The sequence below is a fragment of the Lepidochelys olivacea genome (genome assembly GCF_965140295.1).
Source record: "Lepidochelys olivacea isolate rLepOli2 genome assembly, chromosome: 23".
NCBI classification, from domain to species: Eukaryota; Metazoa; Chordata; order Testudines; family Cheloniidae; genus Lepidochelys; species Lepidochelys olivacea.
In genome coordinates, this window is record NC_140433.1 from 6,135,344 (window position 1) to 6,163,243 (window position 27,900).

The following is a 27,900-nucleotide window of genomic DNA, read 5'->3' on the forward strand; positions in this document are numbered from 1 at the left end:
TTGGGGGTTTGGGGCTTGCCGAGCAGGGGTGCACGTGTTGGACGCTGGGGTGTGGCTGGGACCCAGGCGGGTGCAGGGGGGGGTCTGTATATGTACAGTGCATGGGGGGCTGTAGCAGCTCTGGAGGGTCTGCATCTCTGCAGTGTGTGTCTGGGGACTTGGGCGGGGGTTGTCTGTGTGTTGGGGGGGGGGCAGGTTGTTGTGTGGGCTCCAGGGCCATGTGTAGCGGGGGAGGGGGGGGCGTCTCCATCTGTCAGCGCTGACGTGCCCAGGCTCCCCCATTGCTGTGGCTCGGCTTCCGTCGCACTCTCCCACCCCCGGGGCCAGCAGCCTCGGGCTCACGTCCTGCCTCGTGCTTCCTGCTCTCCTGCTGCACCCAGTACCCACGTCCTGCCTCGGCCGGTCACTCCTGGGGGTGGGGATCTCACCATGGACCCCGCTGCCTGGTCACAGGGAAACGGGGCACCACATTCACAGATGTCGTGGGGGAGGGGTGCACTGGGAAATTAAATGCCCAGGCAAACCCAGCCTGACCCTCTGTGCAGCCCCCCAGCAATGACACGGGGCTCTGGCCCCATCCTGGTACTCAGCCCCTGCAGCCCACCCACCCCCCGTGCCTCTTGCACGCTCATGTCCTGTGCCCCCTGCTATCCTGCTGGCTGCCCCCCCCCGGCTGGCCCCCTTCCGGCTGGCTGATGCTCTCTCTCCTGCAGCGGGCACAGGTGCCCCTCCCTGGAGCGGCCGGCCGCGCTCAGACGCGACTGTTTCAGAGAGCAGAGGAGCCGCACCACCTCGTCCAGCAGCTCCTGCAGCGGGCAGCGCGAAGGGTACGTGTCTCAGACCCCACCCTTCCTCCTGCACCCCCCTGCCCCAGGCTGCACCCTTCTCTGCCAGGCTCCTACCCGTGCTCTGAACCCTGCGTCCTCCTTGCTATCGGCGGCAGTGCCAGCTGGGCTTCCTCCTCGCTGCGCTAGGCTGTGCCACGGTGCGATGGCCCCGTGCCCAAGGAACCGCCGGCGCTGCTGGACCACCCGCGGCGGGGACCAAACCTGCGACCTCAGGAGCTGACGGCTCGAGGCTCTGCCCCTGGAGCTACAGAATCAGGCCCCAGAGCGGCCAGACACGGATTGCAGCCACTAGAGGGCGCCAAGCCACACTGCACGAGCCCGGATGCCCAGAGAGACCCTTTGGGGACAGGCCCCCACTCCTGCTGCAGGGCCCCCTGCCCCTTCCTAGCCCCCCCCCCCCCGAGGGCACTAGCCTGTCCCTGGAAGGGGTTCAGTGGCAAGTTGGTGGCTCAATTGGGCCGGCAGTGCCCCTGGGACCTGTCTCCCAGTGGGGCTGGGCTGGGGTGCTGGGCTGGCCAGGCTGCACTGGGGCAGGCTCCAGTGTGGGGCAGGCAGCCAGTCCGTCATCAAGTGGCACCCAGGCCGTCCAGCAGTGCTGTGAGCGGTCAGAGAGGGAGAGCCCCAGGCCAGGCCCACGGCTGGGAGCCAGGCTGTAGGGTGGAATTGGGGTTGGGAGCCAGGCCCCACCCAAGTTCAGGGATGCTGGGGTGGGCCAGGTTCAGAGGGATGGGCCCTGGGGCAACCCAGCCAGACGGGGTCGAGAGAAATTGCTCCCGGGACTCTGTGAAGCCCCCAGGGCTGGGGCAGTCCAGGGGTGAGGCTGGGGTGGGTCAGGAGGCGGGGACTCAGCGCCAGGTTGGCTCTGGTGTTCGTGTTTGGGGCCTGTTTGGGGGTCATACTGTGCGGGTGGGGTACCGGGCCCCAGCACCTTGCTGGGGGAGCTCAGCGGTGAGGTGGCTCTGGGGAGGGTCAGGATGCTGGGTGCGTTGGGGTTCGGGCCCCAGTGCGACTCTCGGGGAGTTGGAGGCATGGTGCCAGGGGCCCTTTGCGGGGGTTGGAAGGGGCCTGGGGTGCTCAGTGGGTTGGGGGCCCAGCCCTTGGGTGACTTAAGACTGAGGGGAGCTGGGGGCCCTGGGGGATTGGGGTGGTCCAGCACTGGAGGTGTCTAGGAGGGATATCTGGAGGTGCTGGGGACCTGGCATTGGAGGGTTTCTGGGAGGGGTGATTCAGGGATAGCGGGGCTTGGTGCTGGAGGGGAGCTGATGGTGACCCAGGAAGACTTGGCACTGGAGGGCTGGCCCTAGGGATGTCTAAGGGCCTGGGGGTGACTCACGGGTGTGGGGGGCCTGACACTGGGTGGCTGAGGGCCTGGGGACAAGGCACTTCAGGAGGGACAGGGAGCTGGTGTGAGGAGTGTCTGGAGAGATAGGGGGGGTCTGGGGGTGACTGGTGGTGTGGGCGGGCCAGCACTATGGGAGGGACAGGGGTCCATGTCTGGCAGGGGCTTGGGGAGCAGAGTCCCTGGCACTAGAGGGCTAGCACTGGGGGTGTCTGGGGGTGACTCAGGCCAGCACTGGGGGGCTGGCACTGGGGGTGACCTGGAGCATGGGGTCGGGCACTGGGGGTGGCTGGGGTGACACAGGAAGCAGGGGGTCTGAAACCTGGGGGTGATTCAGGATATGGGGATCCAGCCATGGAGGGCTGGCACTGGAGGCTGGGGGTGACTTCATGTGGGGCGGGGGGTCTGGCACTGAGGGTGACTCAGAGTCCAGGCGTGGGGGTCCAGGACTGGTGGTGAGTCAGAGTCTGGGCACTGGGGTTGTGAGGGGCCAGGTACTGTGGGGCTGGGGGTGACTTGGAGTGCAGGGGTCCAGGTGCTGGAGGTGCAGGGGTCTGGGCGGTGGGGGGAACCAGGGGGTAGGGGGGACTGGGAGGCTGGATGCTGGAGAGCCTCGTGTGCTGGCAGGGGGACTGCGAGGCCGGATGCTGGGGGAACTCGGGTTCTGGGCGCTGAGGTTGTCAGGGACTGGGGGTGATTCTGGATCTGGGCGCTGGCAGTGACTCGGGGTCCAGGTGCTGGGAGGGACTCGGTGTCTCAATGTTGGGGGGACCCGGGTGCTGGGGGGGACTGGGAGACCAGGCATTGGGGGGGATCTGGGGGCACTGGGTGGGACCTGGGGGCAGGGAGGGGGGATTGAGAGGCTGGGCACTAGGAGGACACTGGGTGCCCAGGGGGGTGGACTCGGGGGCTGGGAGGCCAGGCAATAGGGGTGATGTGGGATCCAGATGTGGGGGCGGGGGGACTCAGAGTCTGGGCACTGGGGTGACCAAGGGGCTGGGGGTGCCTCAGAATCCAGGTTCTGGAGGTGACTGGCGGACTCCCAGGGGTGGGTGGGGGGACTCAGGGTGCAGAGGTTCAGGTGCTGGGGGTGCAGGGGTCCAGGCGCTGGGGGGGAGACCCAGGGAGTGGAGGGGAATGGGAGGCCGGGTGCTGGGGAGACCCAGGAGGTCAGGGGGAATGGGAGGCCGGGTGCTGGCGGACTCAGGGTCGGGAGACTGGGGTTGTGAGGGGCTGGGGCGGATTCTGGATCTGGGCGCTGGAAGTGTTGGGGGTTTGGGTGCTGGTAGTGACTCAGGGTCCGGGCACTGGGGAAAACCCAGGGGCTGGGGGGACTTGGGATCCCGGCGCTGAGGGGGCAGACCCGGGTGCTGGGGGAATTCGGGGTCCGGGCGCTGGGGGGGACTCGAGGTCCCAGGTGCTGGGGGGGGGGACCAGGATCCCGGCGCTGGTGGGGGGGTACCTGCGTGCTGGGGAACTCAGGGTCCGGGCGCTGTGGCGGGGACCCAGGTGCTGGGGAAATTCGGAGTCTGGGCTCTGGGGGGGACTCGGGGTCCCGGGTGCTGGGCGGGAGACCCAGGCCCTGGGAGACCCGGAATCCCGGCGCTGGTGGGGGGGGTACCCGCGTGCTGGGGAACTTGGGGTCCAGGCGCTGTGCGGGGGACCCGGGTGCTGGGGAACTCGGGGTCTGGGCGATGTGGGGGGGTCCCGGGTGCTGGGGGGGGATCCGGGTGCTGGGAGGATCCGGGCGCTGGTGGGGAGGGGGACCCGCGTGCCGGGGAACTCGGGGTCCGGGCGCTGGGGGGGGGAACCCGGGTGCTGGGGGAATTCGGGGTCCGGGTGCTGGGGGACCCGGGCGTTGGTGTGGAGGGGTACCCGCGTGCCGGGGAACTCGAGGTCCGGGCGCTGGGGGGCGGGGACCCGGGTGCTGGGGGAATTCGGGGTCCGGGTGCTGGGGGGACCCGGGCACCGGTGGGTAGGGGTACCCGTGTGCCAGGGAACTCGGAGTCTGGGTGCTGGGGGAACTCGAGGTCCGGGCGCTGGGGGGGGGGGACCTGGGTGCTGGGGGAATTCGGGGTCCGGGTGCTGGGGGACCCAGGCGCTGGTAGGGAGGGGGACCCGCGTGCCGGGGAACTCGGGGTCCGGGTGCTGGGCGGGTCTCGTTCCGCCCTGCAGCCGGGCCGGGGGAGGGACCGCGCCGAGGCTCCCTTCCAGCCTCCCGGGGGTGGAGCCGGACCTCGGCCCGTCCGGGAAGCGCCCGGCCCGGGCCCCAGCCCGCAGCTCCGCCCCGCAGCCGGGGACCCCAGGGCAGCCGGCACCATGCGAAAGGCAGCGGCAGGGGCCGGGGCCAGCCCCAGGTAACCCCCCCCGCCCCTCCCGCGCACCCCCACCTTCCCCCCACCTGCCCGCCAGCCCTTCCTTGATGGGCCCCGGGGCCCGCCCCTTTCCCTGCCCCGGCCGGGGTCACGGGCCCCCTACCCGGGGGTGCCGCTGCAGCCTGTAAGGAGCCACATGCCCCCATCGTTGGAGCTCAGGCTCCTGCCCCCCACCCCCCCCGATCGGGGTGCAGCGCGGTCGGGCCCTATTGCGCCTTTCCAGAGACTGCCGGGGTCGGGGGTGGTGCGGGTGCCATGGGGAAGTGGGGCAGGTGGAGGGGAAGGGGGGTCCTGGCTGAGAGAGCAGGGCAAGCTGGTGCAGCAGGGAAGGGCAGGTGGGGGCTGTGGGGCAGGCTGGTGCAATGGGGATCAGTGGAGGGACAGGCTGATGGGATAGACTTGTGGGTGGGGGGCTGTGGGGCAGGCTGGTGCAGGGGGGAAGTTGATGTGGGGCGGGTGGGTGCAGCGGGGGAGGGGCTATGGGGCTGGCTTATGTAGTGAGGGTCTTGGGGGCAGGCTGGTTGGGCAGAAGAGGGGCAATGACCCAGGCTAGTGTAATGGGGATGGGGCAGGCAGTGCAGCAGGATGGGGGAGGGGCAGTGGGGCTGGAAGGTGCTGGGAGAATGGTGGGGGAGGGGCTGGCTGGGGAAGGGGGGCAGGCTGGTGCAGTGGGGGAAGAGTTGTGGGGCTGGCTGGGGAAGGGGGGAGGGGCTGGCTGGGGAAGGGGAAGAGTTGTGAGGCGGGCTGGGGGAGGGGCAGGCTGGCGCAGTGGGGGAAGAGTTGTGGGGCTGGCTGGAGAATGGGGGAGGGGAAGAGTTGTGGGGCAGGCTGGCGCATTGGGGTAGAGTTGTGGGGCAGGCTGGGGAAGGGGGAGGGGCAGGCTGACAAAGTGGGGGAAGAGTTGTGGGGCAGGCTGGCACAGTGGGGGAAGAGTTATGGGGCGGGCTGGGGAAGTGGGGAGGGGCAGGCTGGCGCAGTGGGGGAAGAGTTGTGGGGCTGGCTGGAGAATGGGGGAGGGGAAGAGTTGTGGGGCAGGCTGGCGCATTGGGGTAGAGTTGTGGTGCAGGCTGGGGAAGGGGGAGGGGCAGGCTGACACAGTGGGGGAAGAGTTGTGGGGCGGGCTGGGGAAGGGGAGAGGAGAAGAGTTGTGGGGCGGGCTGGCGCAGTGGGGTGGGGAAGAGTTGTGGGGCGGGCTGGTGCAGGGGGGAGGGGAAGAGTTGGGCTGGCTGTGGGAGGGGCTCGCTGGCACAGTGGGGGAAGAGTTGTGGGGTGGGCTGGCGCAGGGGGGAGTGGAAGAGTTGTGGGGCAGGCTGGGGAAAGGGGGAGGGGCAGGCTGGCGCAGTGGGGGAAGAGTTGTGGGGCAGGCTGGGGAAGTGGGGAGAGGCAGGCTGGTGCAGTTGGGGGGCAGGCTGGTGCAGTGGCGGAAGAGTTGTGGGGCGGGCTGGGGGAGGGGCAGGCTGGCGCAGTGGGGGAAGAGTTGTGGGGCGGGCTGGGGAAGGGGGGGGAAGAGTTGTGGGGTGGGCTGGGGAAGGGGGAAGGGGCAGGCTGGTGCAGTGGGGAGGGGAAGAGTTGTGGGGCGGGCTGGCGCGGGGGGGAGGGGCAGGCTGGCGCAGTGGGGTGGGCTGGGGAAGGGGGGAGGGGCAGGCTGGCGCAGTGGGGGAAGAGTTGTGGGGCGGGCTGGGGAAGGGGGGGAAGAGTTGTGGGGTGGGCTGGGGAAGGGGGAAGGGGCAGGCTGGTGCAGTGGGGAGGGGAAGAGTTGTGGGGCGGGCTGGCGCGGGGGGGAGGGGCAGGCTGGCGCAGTGGGGTGGGCTGGGGAAGGGGGGAGGGGCAGGCTGGCGCAGTGGGGGAAGAGTTGTGGGGCGGGCTGGGGAAGGGGGGGAAGAGTTGTGGGGTGGGCTGGGGAAGGGGGGAGGGGCAGGCTGGTGCAGTGGGGTGGGGAAGAGTTGTGGGGCGGGCTGGGGAAGTGGGGTGGGGCCGCTTGCAACGGTGGAGATAAAAGCCAAAGCCGCAGCAGATGGGCAGGGAGACGGAGCCGCCCTGTGCTGGGAGCCTTAACCCCTTCTCTGCTGGGAGTTTCCATCCTGGCCACAGGGGAGATGGGCGTGTGACTGTGTGGGGGGCAGGGGTCTGTGGGGTGGAGGAGGGATCTCTGGGACAGGCTGGCTGAGCCCTGTAGGAAGAGAGCCTCCCACACACGCTTGCATTGGCCGCCAGAGGCCTGAGGGAGGTGGCCAAGGGTGTTTTGGGGGGTCCTGATCCCCAGCTCAGCTGGCCCCGAGTGCAGGGGACAGGCCCATGCCGGGGTGGGGACGCCGCTCCCTGCTGGTGGCGGGGGGTGGGGGTGTGATGGGGTGCCAGTCAGGGTCCCCGGTTGTAATCTCTCCGGTTCTCACCTGCAGCAAACCCAAGGAGGCCACCTTCAGCGCTGGTGAGTGGGTGCGCCGTGCACACTGGGAAAGGGCTGGGCAGGGTGAGGCGGGGCGGGGGGCGTTATGGGGCAGCTGGCAGGGGGCAGGATGGGGAAGCCACCGATGGACAGGTGTGAGGAGGAGAACCCTGGATTGTGTGGGATGGTGGGGAGCGGTGCGCGAGGGGCTGGCTCCAGGGCGTGGGGGGAGGGTAGATCTGAGCTGTGGGGTGCGGGGGCAGTGGCTCTCCCCCCCCCCCCCCCATGAGCCCCGTCCTTACACAGAGGATGGCTACGTGAAGATGTTCCTGCGGGGCCGTCCCGTCCCCATGTACATCCCTGATGCCCTCGTCGCCACCTACAGCCTGGACGCCAAGCCAGAGCTGCCACCCAAGAAGCTGAAGCTGGACTGGGTGTATCCGCTGCTCATGACAGTGCCCCCCCCTGCCCGCCCCCCGCTACAGATGGGTGGATTGGGCCCCGTGGTTGGCTCCACGGGGGTGGGCAGGAGGAATATCCACAAGTTTGAAATGAAATTTTTTTAAGCAAAACTTTTTTGACCCCCTAGAGCCCGGTGTAGCCAGAGACGTTTGACCATTTACACTGGTATAACCAGGGGCCACGCACTGCCGGATAACCCGGGGTGGCAAACAGAGCTTAACAACTGGCCAGGACTCCTGGGTTCTATCCCAGCTCGGACGGGGCGGGGTGAGGGGGGAGGGAAGTGGGGTCTAGTGGTTAGAGCAGGGGGCTGGGAGCCAGGACTCCTGGGTTCTATCCCAGCTCGGACGGGGTGTGGAGGGGGAGGAAAGTGGGGTCTAGTGGTTAGAGCAGGGGACTGGGAGCCAGGACTCCTGGGTGATGGGGAAGGGGTGGGTGACACCACTTGGTGCCTCAGTTTCCGCCTCTCCTGGAGTTGCAGGGGCTGCAGGGTTATTGGCCCCAGAGCAAAGATCCCTCAGGCGGGCAGAGGGGAAGGGGAGCCGCCCTGCCCTCTTTTCCTTGACCCGTCGCCCCAGCTACGGGTACCGGGGCCGCGACTGCCGGGCCAACCTCTTCCTGCTGCCCACGGGGGAGATCGTCTATTTCGTGGCAGCCGTGGCCGTGCTGTACAACGTGGCGGAGCAGCACCAGCGCCACTACCTGGGCCACAACGACGACATCAAGTGGTGAGGGGGGGCCCCATGGCGAGCCTTGGGGGGCCCCAGCGCCCAGGCGGGTGGACGTGCCGCAGCACATGGGTCTGTCCTGGATCAGCGCCCCCCGAGGGGGAAAGGCCCGAGTCCCCTCCTCAACCTGCCCCCTGCCCTGCCGCTGGATGGGAGCCAGCGCCCCCCGAGGGGGAAAGGCCCCGAGTCCCCTCCTCAACCTGCTCCCTGCCCTGCTGCTGGATGGGAGCCAGCGCCCCCCGAGAGGGGAAAGGCCCCGAGTCCCCTCCTCAACCTGCCCCCTGCCCTGCCGCTGGATGGCAGCCAGCGCCCCCCGAGGGGGAAAGGCCCGAGTCCCCTCCTCAACCTGCCCCCTGCCCTGCCGCTGGATGGGAGCCAGCGCCCCCCGAGAAGGGAAAGGCCCGAGTCCCCTCCTCAACCTGCCCCCTGCCCTGCAGCTGGATGGGAGCCAGCGCCCCCCGAGGGGGAAAGGCCCGAGTCCCCTCCTCAACCTGCCCCCTGCCCTGCCGCTGGATGGGAGCCAGCGCCCCCCGAGGGGGAAAGGCCCCGAGTCCCCTCCTCAACCTGCCCCCTGCCCTGCCGCTGGATGGGAGCCCAGCGCCCCCCGAGGGGGAAAGGCCCCGAGTCCCCTCCTCAACCTGCCCCCTGCCCTGCAGCTGGATGGGAGCCAGTGCCTCCTAGAGGGGAAAGGCCCCGAGTCCCACCCACACCCCCAATGAAGGAAGGGGAGAACAGAACTTCAATCCCTGCCCCCCATCCCCCCCAGGCCGTCTTGCCACAAAGAGGGTTGGATGGCAGGGGGGAGGGAGAGCTGCTGAGACCCAGCAGTTCATGTCACTTGTGGGGCCTGAACTTGCTCCTCTCTCTCCTAGCCTGGCCGTGCACCCCGACATGGTAACCATAGCAACTGGGCAGGTGGCCGGGACATCTAAGGATGGCAAGGTGAGGAGATGGGGGGCACCGTGTGTCACGGAGTCCCCGGGCGCTGCTCTGGAACTGCTCCCCATGAAGCCAGGCAGGACTCTGGGGAAGTCTCCTCGCTGTGAGCAGCCTGTCTTCAGGACACACAGCTCACACAGCTTCCACCTTCCTGGGTCTGACCTCGGAGCATTCAGCCTCCTCTGCCCCTCCGTGAGCTTCCCCCAGCGAGTCCGCCCAGGCGGGGTCCTGGGGAAGCCAGAGGGTCCTGCCCCCCAACTCCGCAGTCAGACGTGACTCTCAGCCAGCCAGTAAAACAGAAGGTTTATTAGACGACAGGAACATGGTCTAAAACAGAGCTTGCAGGTGCAGAAAACAGGACCCCTCAGCCAGGTCCATTTTGTGTCCAGTGAGCCAGACAACCACGTCTGCACTTCACTCCATGTTCCCGGGCAGCCCCAAACTGAAACTCCCTCCAGCCTCTCCTCCCCTGGGCTTTGTTCCTTTCCCGGGCCAGGAGGGCACCTGATTCCTTTGTTCTCCATCCCTTTAGCTCTCACCTTGCAGGGGGGAAGGGCCCAGGCCATCAGTTGCCAGGAAACAGGGTGTCGGCCATTCTCTGTGTCCAGACCCCTGCATGCACCTGCCCTCTAGGGCTCTGCAAGGATCATACACCCTTATCCCAGCACCTAGAGACTTAAGAACTGCCTAGGGGAAACTGAGGCACCCCCACACTATTCAGAGGAACCATTAAGAACAGTCCCACTTCGTCACACCGTGGGTCTGCAGTGAGGACAGGGCAGATGCCTATGGGGCGGGAAAATGCCAGTCCCTGGGTGTGGGGTTATGGAGGTGGCAATAGCAAAGGGGGAGTCCCCAGGCTGTCTGGGCTGTGGGGAAGGGGCTGGATGGGAGAGGGGTCTGGTGCGGGGGGGCGTATCCCCAGGGGATTTGATCCCGCCCCCAATGAGCAGTTCGGGGGCTGGGCCAGACTGATGGTCTCCCCCTTCCCCTGCCGCCGGCTTCTCCTGCAGCCCCTACTGCCCCACGTGCGGGTCTGGGACTCGGTCAGCCTGAACACGCTGCACGTGCTGGGCCTGGGGGCCTTCGACCGAGCCGTGAGCTGCGTGGGATTCTCAAAGTCCGTAAGTGACCCCCCTTCGCCGGGTTCCTGACCCCACCCCCTCACCTATTATCTGCCCCTACACTGCCCCTCACCTCCCCGACCCTTCCCTTTGGCCCCTTCACCACTCCCCCCTTCCTTGCAGACCTCTCCCCATGGCCTGCCCCATCAGATGGTCCCTTTCCCTCTGCCCCCTGTCTTGGGGTGCAAGGGACTGCATTGCACTAGGGGATTTGCGGTACAGGGGGTGCATGGGCCTATGGGTTCTGGGGGTGCAGGAGGAGTCTGTTGGACTGGGGGGTTCTGGGGTGCAAGGAGTGGAGAGCTGGGGGGCTCCCTTCTGTCTCTCAGTCCTGGGGGGGGGCAGCTGGCACTCGGCTGGGTGAATCTCCTGGTTGCAGGGTCCTGGGGAGACACAAGGGGCAACCGCCTTGCACTAGAGAGGAGGATCCCCCCGCCCCACTGAGCCAGCCCTTCCCCTCTTCAAAAGGGAGCCAATGATCCAACTGTACTCCCTGTGCCCCCATACCCCCGGCAGGGAAGCGGGGCTGGGGCTGAAGTGCTGGGAGTGACAGAGACAGGAGAATGGGGGAGAGCTGGTGAGCGGGGGGGGCAGCATTGAGGGGGTCAGAGGGCATGGGGGGGCTAGGTGCACAGTGGGGAGAGTCAGCAGGCAGGGGGCATCTGTAAAGTGGGGGGTGACCCCCATCTGAGCACCCCACCTCTCCGCAGAATGGCGGGGGCCTGCTGTGTGCCGTCGATGACTCCAACGAGCACGTGCTGTCAGTGTGGGACTGGCAGAAGGAGCAGAAAATCGCTGACGTCAAGGTAACCCCCCCCGATATTCCCCCCACATCTCCTTCTCCCCCGGCACCTGCCCCCCCTCACGCTCTCCTTCCCCTGCAGTGCTCAAACGAATCAGTCCTGGCCGCCACCTTCCACCCCACGGAGCCAACACTGCTCATCACCTGCGGGAAGTCACATATCTACTTCTGGAGCCTGGACAAGGGCAGCCTGAGCAAACGGCAGGGCATCTTTGAGGTGAGGGGGGCCTGGGGAGCTGAGCCAGGGATCAGAAATTGTGGGGGGCCACTAGGGCTGCACCAGAAGGAGTCGGGAGGCCTTTGCCCTCGTGAGGGGTTCGGGGGGTTCAGTTTCTGTGCCTTCGAGGTTGGAGATCGGGGGTACTGAGGCCTGTGCTCCAGTAATGGTTTTTTTTGGTGGGGGGGTCAAGTCCCTAATAATGGGGATTTGGGGGTCCTGGCCTGGGGGGGCAGGTCCCTGGTCCCAGGCTGGGGGGTGTTTGCCCCGAGCTGGGCGAGGCAGGTTCCTGCAAAGAAGCAGGGTTTAAGATAAGTTCATCATGTCCTATGGTCTTCCCATCTTCTAATGCCCACGCCTGGCGCCTGAAATTCTGGAGTGAAAATCATTTGTTGGCAGGCTGTCGGGTGTGCGGCACATTCGCTTCCCGGGCCACGAGGGGGAGACAGAACACACGGCAGACTCTTGTGTTACAAGAGCCCTCAGTCGCTAAAGCGTTGAAACCCGATAGATCTAAGGGATCTGAGGCTAAGAATAGGAGACTGGAATTGGCTCTGGCCGTGTCCGGACCCAAGAAACCCTCCTGATCAGAAACAGGAGCTTGGCTCTGGTGCCAGGCTGTACTTCCAGCTCATTCGCAGACCTGGCTGTAACCTCGGAACGTTCCCTGCTGGCGCAGGTCTGGACAAGCGATCGATGGATCCCCCGAGCGCCTCAGGAGCATCTCCCTCTGTTCCCCAGAAGAGTTCCCCAGTCTGCAACCTGTCTCCAGCAGCTCCTCGGATCATTCGCATTTCACAGATCCGAAGTCTGAAGACTCGGGAGAGATTTTCAGATCTGGTTGGACAAAGCCAACGATACAGGTTATGGCTTAAATTCATCTGGCTCCTCACCCCTCTTCAGATCCGATTGGATTGTATTTCCTGCTGGGCAAAAGACCGAGGCGAGGGGTGCCGAGAGAGAGGTCTCTGGGGTTATTGCCACCACTGCCTTGAACCCTTCCTGGGCTGCCGGAAGAGACCTTTTCTCCACTGTTCGGTGGTTAGGATCCCTACATCGCAGCGCTCGCCCACGCTATCAGCTTCAGGATTGGATCCGCTGTCAGATGGGGAACGAGATTGCGTACTTATGCCGAAGAGACGGTCTTTCCCCAAACGCAGGTTTTGTGCATGAGGTAATACTGGATTGCCGGTTTGTCCTGCTGGGGAAGTTGGCAGGACTGGCCTGTGCCTCCTTGGATGGCCTGGGCATACTGGCCAACTCCTCTCTCTCCCCTTACCAGACTCTCCGGTGCCAGAAAGAAGTCTGTGGATCTGGGCCGTTCGGATCAGAGAATTACAGACCACTTGTCACGGACTCACAGCCCTGGGCTCTCTCGGCTCCATATGATAGGAACCCCCTTCAGTGTGTCAGCCCTTCTTGAGGGGCCCACTCTCAGGGGTTAAGCCCTGGGCTCTGCCGCCTCCTGGAACAGCCCTCAGCACGCCTGTCTCTGCCGTGGGCCCCTCCGAGAGTCCACTCGCTCTGGACCCCGGGGCCTCCACACCCAGAGGGAATAATGCCCCCCAATCTCTGCCTGCAGCGACTCTCAGCCAGCATAAAACAGGAGGGTTTATTGAACGACTGAACCCAGAACAGGAAGTTCTCAGGGCCTAGCAACCCTCACCACAGTCTAACTGGGTCTGTCTCCATCCCCATGGGCTCCGGTTGTTCTCTCTGTTCCCAGTCCAGAAGCCCACTCCTTCGAGCCGAGCATCCTATATCATCTCCAAACAGGAGATTATCAAACAGCCTTTGTCTTCGGCCCCAGGTAAACAGGCTGCCTGGGCCTCCTCTTCCATCTTTTATTCCCCCATTGGCTGAAATGGGCCACCGGGTTTTTCTCTCCTCAGCTGATTGTCCTTCCACTGGCCAAAACCAGCTGACTTCCAAGCTGGGCTGGGCCTCCCAGTCACCAGGTCACCAGTTGCTGGGGTCCCCAATCTCCAGGCGATTGTCTGGGGTCCTGGCTGCTAGGCAAGGTCACACCTGGTCCTCTGCAACTACAAACCTTCTCCCACCACCTCGTTAAACATGCAGCAGATGGGGGCGGGGGGGGGGGGGAAATGAGACACACACAGTATTCATGCAAAACATTAAGAAAATTCCCCACTTCGTCACAGCTCCCCCCCAAAGACCAGGAGGTATTCTCGGAAGAGGATTCCCGGGTGGGATCTCCACAGGGTGACCCTGAATGCGATGTCAAACTCCAGACTCAGCTGATGACAACGTTGGAGTAGCAACAGCATTGTCTCCTCTGAAGATGCAATTCAGCTTTACGAATCGGTTGGTAGGATGGCATCAGTAGCGTTCAAGGAGACCTCCCATCGAGTGTTCAGTCTTCTGGGTCCTACTGTTATGGACTCACAGGCCTCATGCTCTCTCTCGGCTCTGTACGGTCCCTGGGAGGAACCCCCTTCAGTGCGACAGCCCTTCTCAGGGGTCCACTCTCCCTCGGGGGTTAAGCCCCTCCAGCTCCTGGAACCTCACCTCTCTGAGCCCTCAGCACACCTGTCTCTCGCCGTGGGTCCCCTCAGGGAGTCCACTCGCTCTGGACCCCCAGGGCCTCCACTCCCAGAGGGAACAATGCAACTCTGTTCTCTAGACCGGAGCGACTCTCAGCCAGCGTAAAACAGGAGGGTTTATTGAGCATCTGAACACAGCATAGGAAACTCTCAGGGCCTGAGGCCTGGCTGCCCTCAGCACATGACATCTAGGTCTGTCTAGCCTCCAGGTGGGCTCTGGCTGCTCTCTCCAGTCCAGAACGCCCCTCCTTCCAGCTGGGCATCTGATATCACAGTCCCCCAAGTCCCGCCTCTGTCCTTTGTCTTCTGTCCCAGGTAAACAGGCTGCCTGGGCCTCCGCTCCTCTCAGCCTCTCCTGTCATCTGTCCTTTGTTTCCCCTCTGGCTGGAACCGGCTGGTCACGTCACTGGGGTCCTCACTGGGGTCCTCTCTCCGCAGCCCATTGTCCTCCCCCTAGATCTCAAATCATACATCTAACAGCCAGGGCGATAGGACTTTGAGGGACCTAGAAAAGTTACGTTCTGTTGAGGGCCAGCAAATTCTCGTTAGTGCTGGGAAACTCTCTACTAGGAGAAGTTATTACTTTAAATGGGAAAGATTCATTATACAGGCAACTAATAGAAATGTGGACCCAGTTTCAACCCCTGTTCAACTCATCATAGAATATCTGTTGTGCTTAGACTCCCTCTTTTACCTTTCTCCTGTTAAAGTACATCTAGCAGTTTTTGCATCCGTCCATACTCCTCTTCAGGGTAAATCCATGTTCTCGCACAAGCTGGTGAGGGAGGTTGTAGACGGTTTATTGAATCTTTATCCTCCAGTCCCTACATGGCAGCTGAATTGAGTATTAATTTGGCTCATGTCTTTCCCGTTTGAGCCGTTACGGTTGTTCCCCGTTTCATCTTTCTGCCAAGACAGCCTTTATACGAGCAATTGCTTCCACCAGGAGAATCAGGGAGCTGCATAGAATCATAGAAGATTAGGGTTGGAAGGAACCTCAGGAGGTCACCTAATCCAACCCCCTGCTCAAAGCAGGACCAATCCCCAACTAAATCATCCCAGCCAGGGCTTTGTCAAGCCAGGCCTTAAAAACCTCGAAGGATGGAGATTCCACCACCTCCCTAGGTAACGCATTCCAGTGCTTCACCATCCTCCTAGTGAAATAGTGTTTCCTAATATCCAACCTAGACCTCCCACACTGCAACTTGAGACCATTGCTCCTTGTTCTGCATGCACCGATGGTGCACTCCCCAGATAAAGTGGTTCTTCGACCACATCCTACATCCCTTCTGAAGGTAGCTTTGGATTCCCGGGTTAATCAAAGTGTAACCTTACCTGGGTTTTCTCCTAAACCTCGTAGCAGTGAAGGGGATTGTAGATCACGCTAGGTGGATGTGGAAAGAGCGCTCTTCGTATTCTCGAGGTAGAACTCGGGTCATTTCATATACGGGTGATGTTTCTTTCTAGCACAGTCCCTAGCTAGAAGGATCAGGCTTTGCATCAAAGAGTGTTCTCGGGCAGCTTGGTGTTCCTCTCCGAGCTCACTGGCTAGAGGAACCGCTACACCGGCAGCATAGTCCCCTTATTGCTGCTCCATGTGGTACGGTTCCCACTAGACAAGACGTGGTGCGTCAGGGCTGGGTTTGGCAGCCTGGCAGCTGGGTTTGGCAGAGCAGCCCACCCACTGCTGGTCGGTTCTGACTCGGTCCCAAGCCTGCAGAGGCCAGTTACAGGTGGGTCACCTGCGTTTTCCTCCCCCTCCAGAAACACGACAAGCCCAAGTACGTACTGTGCGTGGCCTTCACCGAGAACGGGGATGTGGTCACCGGGGACTCTGGGGGCAACCTCTACATCTGGGGCAAAGGTCAGTGCGGGGGGGGGGGCAGTGGGAACGGCCCAGGGAGAGGGCACCAGTGTTGGGGAGGGGACTGGCTGGGGGAGGGAGAATTCAAGGTGGGAGGAGCTACCAGAAAGAGCATCTGGATTTGGAGGGGGAGGCTGGAGTCATAGCAGCACCTCTGACCCTGTAACCACCTCTTGGGAACCCTAAATTACAGCTGACTCCCCCCTCACAAGGGTGGGGGAGGAAGGGCGTTGGGTCACGGGTTGGAGAGGGGGGCATGGGTCTCAGTGGAGGGGGCCTGCAGGGGTGGGGGCCTGGTTCCCAGCAGGGGGGAGGGGTCCTGCAGGGGTGGAGGCATGGTGGGTCCCCTTTGGAGGGTCCCAGCGGGAGGGGGGGAGAGATCCTGAGGGGGTGGGTCCCAGCAGGGAGGGGGGTCCTGAGGAGTGGGGGGCATGGTGGGTCCCAGCTGGGGGTCTCTCTGCTGACTGTGCCCTTGCTGGCAGGGGGGAACCGGATCAGCCAGGCGGTGCCAGGGGCCCATGAGGGTGGCATCTTTGGCCTCTGCGTGCTGCACAATGGCACCATCGTCTCGGGTGGCGGCAAGGACCGCCGGGTCGTGCTCTGGGGGCGCGACTACCAGAAGCTGCAGGAGAATGAGGTGAGGGGGTCAGAAGGGGGGAGCAGCTACTGTGTTGCCTTCTCCCCCCCCCCCGGGTCCCCATTGGGGTGCAGTGTTCCTGCCGCCACGCAGGCACCACGGGGCAGGAGGGAGGGTGGACAGAATCCCAGGAGCCAGGACTGCTGGGTTCTCTCCCCAGCTTGGGCGGGGGGAAGCTGGGAGCCAGGACTCCTGGGTTCTCTCCCCAGCTCTGGGAGGGGAGTGGGGTCTAGTGGTTAGAGCAGGTGGGGGCTGGGAGCCAGGACTCCAGGGTTCTGCCCCGAGCTCGGGGAGGGGAGTGGGGGCTAGTGGGTTAGAGGGGGGGTGGGGGCGGGGGGGCAGGGCTGGGAGCCAGGACACCTGGGTTCTAGCCCCAGCTATGCCCATGGCTCAGTGCTCTCCTCTCCCGCAGGTCCCAGAGAGCTTTGGGCCGGTGCGCACCATCGCAGAAGGCAAAGATGACACCCTCTTCGTGGGAACAACCCGCAACTCGGTGCTGCAGGGCTCGCTGGCCACCGGCTTCTCCTCCCTGGTTCAGGTACCCCTCCCCTCCCCCCATGCAGGTACCTCCCGCCCCCCCATGTAAATACTCATTGTTACAGGGCTCTGGCCCCAGCTTTGGAACAGTCTCTGGACTGTTCAGTGCGCTGGACCCCCTGGGGGTCTCATGCTTCCTCCAGGGCAGACCCCGCGGCTTCATCGCCTCTCTAGGCTGGACCCCTGGGCCGCCAGCCCCCTGCATCCCACCGTGAGCTCCGCTCAGCGAGACCCACTGAGGCAGACCCTGAGGGAGACTTGTACAGACTTGGGGAGCAACGGCCCCTCTGCCAGCATCTGCAGGGACGCTCAGAGCGCGGGCACAGGCAGGGTTATTAGGCAACTAGCCTCAGCACAGAAAGTCCTTGGTGAGCAGAGAGAAGAAAGTTACAGCCTGGCCCATCTGGGTCAGTCCCAAGTCCAGCCAAGCAGTGCAACCCCCTTTGTGTGTCATCTTTGTTCACATTCCCAGGCGTCCCACCTGTCTTCTCAGTCTTTTGTTCCCAGCTGCTCAAAGCGGGCTGGGGTCCTGCAGTGGGCGACCTCCATGGTTGTTAGGTGCTAGGTAGCAAATGTCCTACTCATTGGATTGGCCATTGTATTCGGGGACTCTCTATTGACCAGGGCCCCCAAACCCCAGCACCATTCACACCTGCATCTCTAGGCCTCCACCGAGAGTAACCAGCCCTTTCCCACCCCTTCGGTAACAATGCAGGGGGGAAACTGAGGCACGCACAGTATTCATAGCAAATGTTTGCAGAAAATTCCTACTTGGTCACATCTCTTCCCGCTTTGAGCCCGAACTGATCGGGATCGCTTCAGCCAGTGACCTGAGGCAGTTCAGCCTCACCTTTCCAAGCCCCTGCCCTGCCAGGACCTTTTGGGTTTGAAACTGGCCTGGGGTCCTGCCACTCCCTGCCCCCCTCATCTGCCAGGGAGCAAGGAGGGCAGTGACCCCCATTCTGCCTTGGGGGCAGCCTGGGGTGGGACTCCTTGCCCCAGCTGTATATCTGGGGTTCTGGTGTCCCAGGGGCTGGTGAGGCCAGGATGCAGGGGGCTCCCCAACAGGGGCCACCTCCCTTTGGAGCTGTGCCCTCGCCCCCAGGGCAGAGTCCTCTTGTCTCCCCCTCCCCCCCATCCCCTGCTAGGATTCCCATGGCCATGCCAGCCACAGCCTTCCAGCTGCTTCCCCCTTCCCCGGGGCTTCTCTCCCCCTTGCACAAGGCAAACCGGTTTGGCTGCCCCCTGCCCCACCTGTGTGTGCCCAAGCTCAGCTGGGGTCTCCTGGGAGCTGTGTGACTCACATCTGCGGTGTGGAGCTGGGCGGGGACTGGATCTCGGTGTCTGGTTACAGACCCGCAGATGTCCTGAGCCAGGTGGAAAATCCCCCCCTCCCTGCCAGCCCAGCTGTTTGCTGTTCACGGATAGCTGCATTCTCACCTGACTGGCGCGACTCAGAGCTTTGGCAGTTACAGAAGCTGGGCCTGGATCCTGTCTTGGAGCGATACAGTCATTCCCTTAAGGGCATCAAACCTGATATCCTGGAGAGCCCCAAGGACCAGCCCCCCGATCCTTCCTGACCCACAGGGATCTGAGCCATCAGCAGAGTGAACGGCTTCATGGTTGGATCCTTGGCCCCAGCCCTTCAGCATCGGGTGGGGTTGCACCGCACAGGGCTTGAGCAGGGTTCTCAGTCCCAGCATCTCTCCCCACCCCATGAATGTCTTCCCCCGACCACCGCCGTCCATGCCCACTCAGTTGCGTCTGAGCCCGGGGGAGGGCAGCAGGACCCGTGTCCTGGTGGCTGCATTGGAAGCCTGTCTGTGCCCCCCAGGGCTGGCTGGGTCACTGCTTCCTCTCAATCACAGAGTTCGTTCACTCTGGGGGCCTGGCTGCAGGCTGTCTGCCTGGGCTGGCCGAGTGCGACTCAGCCTCTGTCCTGGCCAAACCAGCTGTGGGCATTTGGCCCACTTACGCCCTGTCCGCCTGCAGGTATTACCCCTTAGGTCTGTGAGGTCCCTTGGAGGAGGTCTGACCTCCCCCAACTGTGGCTTTCCCTGAGTCCCCGTCCTGGGATGCCGGCGTTGGTTCCCCTTCCCCAGACCCTTGCTCAGGCCAGTCTCCTTTGGGTCTCTTTCCATACCTGGCCCTGCTGCCCACCCACTCCTCTGCCAGCCAACCAGCACTGGGGAGATCCTTTGGCTCCCTGTCTGCTAGCCACGGTTTAAGCTCGTGGGGACAGATCTCACGGCGTGGCTCTACCCCAGCCAGGTTGTCCTGCTCCTCCAGCCTGGGGGCCCCTGCACCCTGATCCGAGGTGCGGAGAGGTTCTCCCAGCTTCTCTGTGGGTGTCTTTGCATGCCCCGAAACCACCTCCTCCACGCCGCAGGGTCCATCCCAGTGGAGCCTGTTTGAACTGTCCATAGTCCCCCGTCTCCACCCCATCCATCTGGCCATGCCCCTCTATGGCTCTGGGGCTGAGGGAGGGGTGAGACAGCTGAGCCACAGGACCAGCCGGGTTCAGATCACAGGCCCGGGCAAAGGCAGGGGGGTCTATAGCTATACCCCTGCCCCATTAAACTGGGGCAATGATGTGGTATCTAGGCTCCCTGTGGAGTTGCCTTTCCCCACTTTCCCCTCAGGGGGTCCTCTTGCCCCTTGCTCCTGCTCTTCCAGGTCCTACAGCTCCTTCCCTCTCAGCTCCAGCTCCCACCACTTCAGAGCTGTCAGTGGGAAGGAGCTGTAGGACCCGGAAGAGCAGGAGCAAGGGGCGAGAGGTCATCAAGACCCAGACGGGGAACCGGGTCTTGAGGACGTCCTGTTGCTGCCTCAGTCGCTGTGTGTCACTGCCCGGCTGCTGCCTCCCCTCTCGGACCTGCTTCATGGACCCATCGTCCTTCTCCAGCCGTGTAATCAGCTGCTCCTTGTTGAGTATCCTGACGCCTAACCCCGTCTCCCTGCCTGGGTTGCAATGTCCTTAGGGAGATTTCCTTTGACTGCCCTTGTTTTACTGCTGCACGTCACTTATTGCAAACAGCTTCTTGTGTATTCAGCATCCCACTGCTCCCACCACCAGTCACGGATCGACAGGGTTGGTGCTCTGGCCCCAGATTTGGAAAGGCGCCCTTCAGTGTGCCAGACACCCTGGGGGTCTCACTCTTCCTCCAGAGCAGGCCCCGCAGCTTCACCACCTCCCTAGGCTGGACCCCTGGGCTGCCAGCCCCTGTGCTTCCCACTGTGAGCTCCAGTCAGTGAGACCCACTGAGGCAGACCCTGAGGGACAGTTGTACAATCTTAGGGAGCAAGGCATCTCACTCAGCATCTGCAAGGATGCTCAGCCAGCGTTGTCTAAACAGTCAGCTGTATTAGTCGACCGGACCCCAGCATAGAAAGTGTTTGGTCAGCCAAGAGAGGAAAGTTACAGCCTGGCCCATTGTGGTCAGTCCAGAGCCCAGCCGAGTGGTGTGACCCCCTTCGCTCCTGCCCTGTCCCTCCGTGTCATCTTCATTCAAGTTCCCAAGCCCATCCCACCTGGCCCCTCCTGTTCCCAGCTGCACAAACCTGGTTGACTTTCTGCAGGGGGTGGGGGTTCCATGGTCATTAGTTGCTAGGTACCAAGTGTCCAGCTGATTGGATTGGCCATTGTCTTCGGGGACTCTCCATTGACCTGGGCCCCCAAACCCAAGACAACCAGGCACCATTCACACCCACATCTCTAGGCCTCCACTGAGAGAAACCAGCCCTTTCCCAACCCCTTGGTGACAATGCAGCGTAGAGGGGAAACTGAGGTACATACAGTATTCATACTAAATGTTTACAGAAAATTCCCACTTCAACACACCTATCCCTTCCCCCTCTCTCCCTTGCAGGTATCCATCCCCTCCACCCCTGCAGGTACCCATCCCCTCTGCCTCTCTCCCCCTTGCAGGTACCCATCCCCTCACCCCCACCCCAACCACCCTTAGGTATCCATCCCCACCCCGCACCCTTGCAGGTACCCATCCCCTCACCCCCCACAACCACCAGCAGGTATTCATCCCCACCCCACACCCCCACAGGTATCCATATCCGCCCCCCATGCAGGATGCCCTGCCATGGCCTGGAGTAGGAGTCCGGGGCGGGACAAACGATGCTGAGACTGGCTTCCCTGACAGCCGATAGAAGAGCTCTGTGGTGGCTCAGCCCCTCCCTCTGCCTTCTTGGTTGGCGAGGTGCGGGTGGGGCTCTCTGCGCTTTGGGGTCTGAATACTTGGGGTCACATGCCTGGTTCTTGGGGGCATCAGGCTGTGGGGAGCGAACGCAGGTAGGGCGTGCCTAGAATACTCCCTGATCTGACTGAAGAGATTAGCGATTATCTTTGAAACCTCATGGAAGACAGGAGAGATTCCAAAGAACCGGAAGAGGGCAGATATGGCGCCCCCCCTGTAGAAAGGGGAATGAAGACACCCCGGGGAATTCCAGACCAGTCACCTTAACTTCCGTACCCAGAAAGAGAATGGAGCAAATAATCCATCAATCAATTTGCAAACACCTAGAAGATAATGAGGTGATACGTGACCGTCAGCATGGATTTGTCAAGAACAAATTGGGTCCAACCACCTGGACCGCTTTCTTTGGCAGGGTGACAAAGCTTGTGGATGGGGGTGGGGAGAGCTATGGTATATCTTGCCTGTAGTAAGGCGTTTGATACTGTCTTGCGTGACCTTCTCCTAAACAAGCTAGGGAAATACAACCAAGCCCTGGTCTACACGACGAGTTTAGATCGAATTTAGCAGCATTAGATCGATTTAACTAGGGAATTACAACCTAGGTGAAGCTACTATAAGGTGGGGGTAGAACTGGTCGGAAAACCGTTCCCAGAGAGTAATTATGAGTAGTTCACAGTCATGCTGGAAGGGCAAAACGAGTGGGGTCCCCCGGGGGTTGATTCTCGGTCTGGTTCTGTTCAATATCTTCAGCAGTGATTTAGATAATGACAGAGAGAGTCCACTTATAAAGTGTGCGGACGGTACCAAGCTGGGAGGGGTTGCAAGTGCTTTGGAGTAGCGGATTAAAATGTGAAATGATCTGGACAAACTGGAGAAATGGTCTGAAGGAAATAGGATGAAATTCAATAAGGACAAATACAAAGTGCTGGACTTGGGAAGGAGCAATCAGTTGCACACATACAAACTGGGAAATGACTGCCCAGGGAGGAGTACTGCGGAAAGGGATCTGGGGTCATAGTGGACCACAAGCTAAATATGAGTCAACAGTGTAATGGTGTTGCAAAAAAAGCGAACATCATTCTGGGATGTATTCGCAGGAGTGTTGTAAGCAAGACAGGAGAAGTAATTCTTCCGTTTTACTCCACACTGATTAGGCCTCAGCTGGAGTATTGTGTCCAGTTCTGGGCACCACGTTTCAGGAAAGATGTGGACAAATTGGAGAAAGTCCAGAGAAGAGCAACAAAAAAATGAAAGGTCTAGAAAACATGACCTAAGAGGGAAGATTGAAAAAATTGGGTTTGTTTAGTCTGGAGAAGAGAAGACTGAGAGGGGACATGATAACAGTTTTCAAGTACACAAAAGGCTGTCACAAGGAGGAGGGAGAAAAATTGTTCTCATTAACCTCTGAAGACAGGACAAGAAGCGATGGGTTAAACTGCAGCCAGGGCGGTTTAGGTCAGACGTTAGCAACAAGTTCCTGTCAGGGTGGTTAAGCCCTGGAACAAATCACCCAGGGAGGGTTGGAATCGCCGTCCCTGGAGGTTTTTAAGAGCAGGTTGGACGAAGAGCTGACAGGGGTGGGCGAGTTATTATGTGGTCCTGCCGTGAGTGCAGGGGGCTGGACTAGTTGTCCTCTCGAGGTCCCTTCCTGTCCCACACTTCTGTGATTCTGTGGTCACCTGGGAGGAGGGGATGGCTCATGAGGGCCTTGGGTGTGGGGGTGAGCACTTGGGATGGGGGGCAATGTAGGGGTCGCAGCCATAGTGACGTACACAGAACATAGAAAACCGTTGCAACCTGGTTTGGGCGTCAGGAGTCAGGACACTGGGTTCTCTGCCCAGCTCTGGGAGGGGAGTGGGGTCTAGTGCTCAGGGCAGGGAGCGGGCCAGGACTCCTGGGTTCTATCCCCATCGCTGAGGGGGATTATGCCGACCTTGCTGAGGCACGGAGGGGCCCTGGGTGGGAAGGGCTGGGCATAGCCAGGCTGGGAATGCTGGGCACTCAGCAGGCCCATCTCTCCCCAGGGTCACACGGAGGAGCTCTGGGGCCTGGCCACCCACCCCAGCCTAGACCAGTTCCTGACCTGCGGCCAGGACAGGCAGGTTCATCTGTGGAGCGTGGCCACCCACCGGCCGCTGTGGAGCAAAGCCATCGAGGTGAGCAGATTGGGGGGCCCCCTGGCTGGGAGGGTCCCGTGGGGTGGGGGTGGGGCATTTGCGGCACTTGTCCTAGGCCTGGAGTGAACCTGTCTCTCTCTGCCCCCCAGGACGCGGCCCGCTCAGCTGGCTTCCATCCCAACGGCTCCGTGCTGGCGGTGGGGACGGTGACGGGAAGGTATGGGGGTGGGGAGTGGAAGGGGCTGGCCCTGTGGGGGTGCTGCAGCCCTATGGGGAGCCCAGGGCCTGGTGGGGAGTGGAGCACGGAGCCTCATTCCTGTGGGGTGAGGGAGGGTGCAGGGTCCATGCCGCTGCCCCCGAGCTGGCAGCCCCTTGACGGTGGTGGGCGCCCTGTATAGCCCCAGAGCCTGGCAGGGCCGGGTGCGGATGGCAGAGCTCAGGCCTGGCCTGGGAGCCGGTGCTGTAATGACCCCCAACCCCTGTCTGAGCAGCTGTGTCTGGGCACCCCCAGGTTGGGGGTTCGCCAGCCGGCTCCAGCCACGCTGCCTGTGGGCAGGACACGCTGCTCCAGTTTGGGGGTCTGCATCCTGAACACCCCCCACTCCCGAGGGCCAGACCCCAAGATGGAGGATTATTGGAGGGGGGGTACCAGGCCCTGCCCCCTCTGGGTAGCTGTCACCCATCACACAGAGGCTGGGCGGGTCCTGGACCATAGTCCCGTTCTCCCCGCCAGGTGGCTGGTGCTGGACACGGAGACGCGGGACCTGGTCACAATCCACACGGACGGCAGTGAGCCCATCTCCGTCGTCAGCTTCTCGCCAGGTAGGGGACCCCCAGCGCGCTGGGCTGGCAGGGGCTGCGGGTCGGGAGTGAGGGGCACCGGGAGATCTGGAGGAGGGGAGCCCAGGGCTGGGCTGGCTGGGGGCTGCGGGTCGGGAGTGAGGGGCAGCGGCAGAGCTGGGGGGAGTACGGGGCTGAGATGGCAGGGGGCTGCGGGTCAGGAGTGAAGGGCACTGGGAGATGCAGGGGAGGGGAGCCGACCCTGTCACGCCTGCCTTGACCCCGCATCCCCAGCCCTTCCCGTCCCCAATTCCAGTAGCTCCTCGGCTCCCGTGGGGGAGCGTCCCTCTGCCCGCCCCTGGGCTGGGCCCTGCTCCGCAGCCCGTGTGGCTCGGCGCAGCTCCCCCTCTCTGTGCCCCCAGATGGCAGCTACCTGGCCGTGGGCTCCCACGATAACTTCATCTACGTGTACGGCGTCTCCGAGGGCGGCAGGAAGTACAGCCGCGTCGGCAAGTGTTCGGTAGGTGGGGGCCAGGCGGGGAACGAGGGGCCCTGGGTGGGGGGCAGCAATGGGGCTAGCAGAGCCACTCGCCCTGCGGTGCAGGGGGCGGCCAGCGGGAGGCACTGCCGAGTGTCTGCCCTGTGAGGCTCACCCCGGGGCTGCCCGGGCCGGGGGCGGGGAGCCAGCCAGGGGCCTCTCGGGGTCCCTCTGGAACCAGACACTCGTTCTCTCTGTAGCACGGGCACCCCCAGGTCAATCCTCCCCCTGGGGTCGGTCACACCCCCCGCTAGCCCCCTGCCCTGCCCCCCAGGGTCAGTCAACTTCTCTCCCCCCTGTTAACCCTCTCCCCCACAGGGTCATTCCAGTTTCATCACTCACCTGGACTGGGCAGCCGACAGCAGCTGTTTCGTCACCAACTCTGGGGACTACGAGATCCTGTACTGTGAGTGTGGCCTGGGGTGTGGCTGGGCGCTGTGCCAGGCTCTGGGCATCGGCCTGGGGAGCTGGGCCCTGCTGGGCGCCGTGCTAGGCTCTGGGCATCAGGCTGGGGGGATCGGACCCTGCTGGGCACCGTGCCAGGAGCTGGAGTCATGCTGGGCACCACCCCTTTAAAGGCTGGGATGCTTTGGCCCCAAGGTGTCAGGGACAAATCAAACTAGGGGCCGGTGTGTTCTTCCCCCCTGGGAAGAGAGAAATTGTCCCATGTCCCCAGTGGGGCATCTCTGCAGTGGGGCCCAGAGACACACACATCCTCAGCCTGGGGAGTAAACGGTTAATGCAGGAAGGTCCTTGCGGGGCCCAAGGTGCAGCCAGCTCAGGGCTGACCTGGATGGGGCAGGGGGCCAGGACTCCTGGGTTCTGCTCCTGGTGCTGGCTAGTGACAGAACTGCACCCTGGTCCCCCCCCCCCATAATGGGGGGATTATGGGACTGCCCTCCCCCCCGGGGCGGCACAGGGAGACCCCCGCGGCCAGGGGAGTATACTGGCTGTTGGGGTCGGGAGCTCTGGGGCTGCTCTGTGGGGCGTCTCTCTGTCCCTCCCACATTGGGCGGTGCAGGGTCCCCTGCTCATCCAGCCCCCTTTTCTTCAGGGGACCCCACCACCTGCCGGCAGATCCCCAACACCGGGGCCGTTCGCAACCTGGAGTGGGCCACGGCCAGCTGCGTGCTGGGCTTCGGGGTCTTCGGTGAGTGCCGGGGCAGCAGGGAGCTGGGGGCCAGCCCCACTCAGGACACCCTGCGCTGGGGAGGCTGTTCGGGGAACAGGGCTGGGGGAGGCTGCAGGGGCTGGGGGTGGCAGGTGAATGAAAGGTCGGTGAGCAGATTGGGGGACTGGTCAGGAAGCAGGGTGGGGTGGGTGGTGGTTGGGGAGTGGTGCTGGGGCATGGGTGGGGCTGGGGGGACTGGTCGGGAGAGTGGCTAGGGTGGGGCTGGAGTCACTGCTTGAGGAGCAGGGCTGGGTAGGGAGCAGGACGGGGGCGTGGATGTGGCTCAGTCAAAGAGCAGGGCTGGGAGCCTGGTTGGGGAGTGGGGCTGGGGGGTGGATTGTGCTGGGAGGCAGGTTGGGGAGCGGTGCAGGGGACTGGGGGTGTGGGGCAGAAGGTTAGGGAGCGGGGCTCAGGTGGCTGGTTGGGTGGTGGATTGTGCTGGGGGGAGGTCGGGGAGTGGGCCGCTGGTTGGGGAGTGGTGTAGGGAGCTGTGGTGGAAGGTCGGAGAGTGGGGCTGGGCTGTGGGTGAGGCTGTGGGGGCTGATCGAGGAGCAGGATTGGGTGGGGAGCAGGGCTGGGGTGTGGATGGGGCTCAGTCAGCGAGCAGGGCTGGTTGAGGAGTGGGGGGGGGCTGGTCGGGGATTAGGATTGGGTGGGGAGCGGGGCTCGGGGGCTGGTTGAGGAGTGGGACTGGGCTGTGGGTGAGGCTGGGGGGCTGGTCGGGGAGCAGGATTGGGTGGGGAGCAGGGCTCGGGGGCTGGTCGGGGAGCAGGGCTAGGGGCTGGTCGGGGAGTGGGGCTCGGGGGATGGATGGGGCTCAGTCAGGGAGCGGGGGCTCTGGGGTGGCCCCGTGCTCAGGCCTGGCCTGCCCTGCCCTGGCAGGGATCTGGCCGGAGGGCGCGGACGGGACAGACATCAACGCTGCGTGTCGCTCCCACGATGGCAAACTCCTGGCCTCCGCCGACGACTTCGGCAAAGTGCACTTGTTCTCCTACCCCTGCTGCCAGCCGCGGGTGAGTGCCAGCCCCATGCCCCATCCCCTGGTGCCTCACGCCAGCCCAAGCCCCACTCTCCCGGTGCCCCACGCCCGCTGTGGGTGAGCGGCATACACATCTCCAAGTGCCCTGGGCCCCCCCAGTGCCAGCCGTGTCCCCCGCTGCCCCATCTCTCACTGCCCCTAGCTGTGGGGGGCCCCTTCTCCAGGCTGAGTCTCCTCTGGGTTGTTCCCTGCCCCTCTCTGGCTTGTGAGCCCTGCCCCGCCCCGCCCCCCCAACCCAGCCCCTCTGGCACCCGTGTGCCCCCCTCATCCCTGGGGAGCGCCCAGCCACGGCCCCGGCTGCTGCAGGCCCTCGGGGCTTGGGGGCGCCCTGTCCCCCCGGTTCCCGGCCCTGACCCCGCCCGTCTCCTCGGCAGGCCCCGAGCCACGCGGCCGGCGGGCACAGCAGCCACGTGACCAACGTTGCCTTCCTGCCCGACGACAGCCTGCTGCTCTCCACCGGCGGCACCGACACCAGCGTCCTGCAGTGGCGCCTGGTCTAGGGGGCGGGGTGGGGGCCGTGGGGCGGGGGCTGTATTTTCCAGAGATCTGTGTATGTATTGAGTCTATATCCAGAGCTATATTGAAAGGCTGGAGGTTGCACAGGCTGGGGCGGGATGGGGCCCAGGGGGCAGACCCAGATCGCGGGTGGGGGGGCACTTTGTCAGGGAGGGTGCCTGGCTCCCCCCCAAGGGGAATAGTAGAGGGATCAAGGGTCACACGTGCCCCTCCCTGGGGGTGGGGTTGGGAGAGGGACCCAGAATCTACCCCCAGCCAGGAGTGGGGCTGGCTCTGCCCTTCCCCACCCCTACTAGGCTGCTGAGTATGGGGGTCACCCCCCATCCCCAGCCAGCCGGATTTGCACTGGATCCGGGGATGGTCCTGGCGTCCCTGGCGGGGGGGGCCAAGGGCAGGGGCCAAAGCATGAACCTGTATTTCCAAAGATCGGGCGCGGGGCTGCGGGCATCGAGCTCTTCTGCGCCCAGCCCAGCCAGTAAAGGCAAGTGACTGAACCGGCCCGGCTCTGTGTGTGTGTGAGAACCGCCCTGGGGGTGTATATGAACCACTGGGGCCGGCTGAGTGTGTGTGTTGGGGGGGACGCACTCAGGGGCTGGCTCTGTGTGCGTGTGTGTGTGTTGGGGCGTGTCACGGAGTCCCCGGGTGATGCTCTGGAACTGCTCCCCATGAAGCCAGGCAGGACTCTGGGGAAGTCTTTCTGGGAGCAGCC

General features: G+C 63.4%; 1 protein-coding gene across 6 annotated transcripts in view; it reads left to right on the forward strand.

Moving 5' to 3' along the window:
* EML2 (EMAP like 2) overlaps positions 1-27,685 on the forward strand; it is a 39,626-nt gene extending 11,941 nt beyond the window's left edge. The window contains exons 4-22 of one of the 6 annotated variants that reach the window (XM_084612885.1): positions 714-827; positions 6,962-6,990; positions 7,255-7,384; positions 7,989-8,138; positions 9,011-9,080; positions 10,091-10,201; positions 10,912-11,007; positions 11,086-11,220; positions 15,549-15,648; positions 16,131-16,285; positions 16,698-16,823; positions 23,055-23,186; positions 23,297-23,364; positions 23,881-23,969; positions 24,350-24,447; positions 24,784-24,871; positions 25,520-25,615; positions 26,519-26,649; positions 27,050-27,685. In XM_084612885.1, the coding sequence (XP_084469011.1) occupies positions 714-827; positions 6,962-6,990; positions 7,255-7,384; positions 7,989-8,138; positions 9,011-9,080; positions 10,091-10,201; positions 10,912-11,007; positions 11,086-11,220; positions 15,549-15,648; positions 16,131-16,285; positions 16,698-16,823; positions 23,055-23,186; positions 23,297-23,364; positions 23,881-23,969; positions 24,350-24,447; positions 24,784-24,871; positions 25,520-25,615; positions 26,519-26,649; positions 27,050-27,175 (2,044 nt within the window). In that variant the 3' untranslated portion in view covers positions 27,176-27,685. Of the gene's footprint in view, positions 1-713; positions 828-4,391; positions 4,545-6,961; positions 6,991-7,254; positions 7,385-7,891; positions 8,139-9,010; positions 9,081-10,090; positions 10,202-10,911; positions 11,008-11,085; positions 11,221-15,548; positions 15,649-16,130; positions 16,286-16,697; positions 16,824-23,054; positions 23,187-23,296; positions 23,365-23,880; positions 23,970-24,349; positions 24,448-24,783; positions 24,872-25,519; positions 25,616-26,518; positions 26,650-27,049 lie in introns of those variants that run through there. The other 5 variants (XM_084612889.1, XM_084612886.1, XM_084612887.1 and 2 more) reach the window with 5 other exon arrangements.
* The last annotated feature ends 215 nt before the right edge of the window (positions 27,686-27,900 follow it).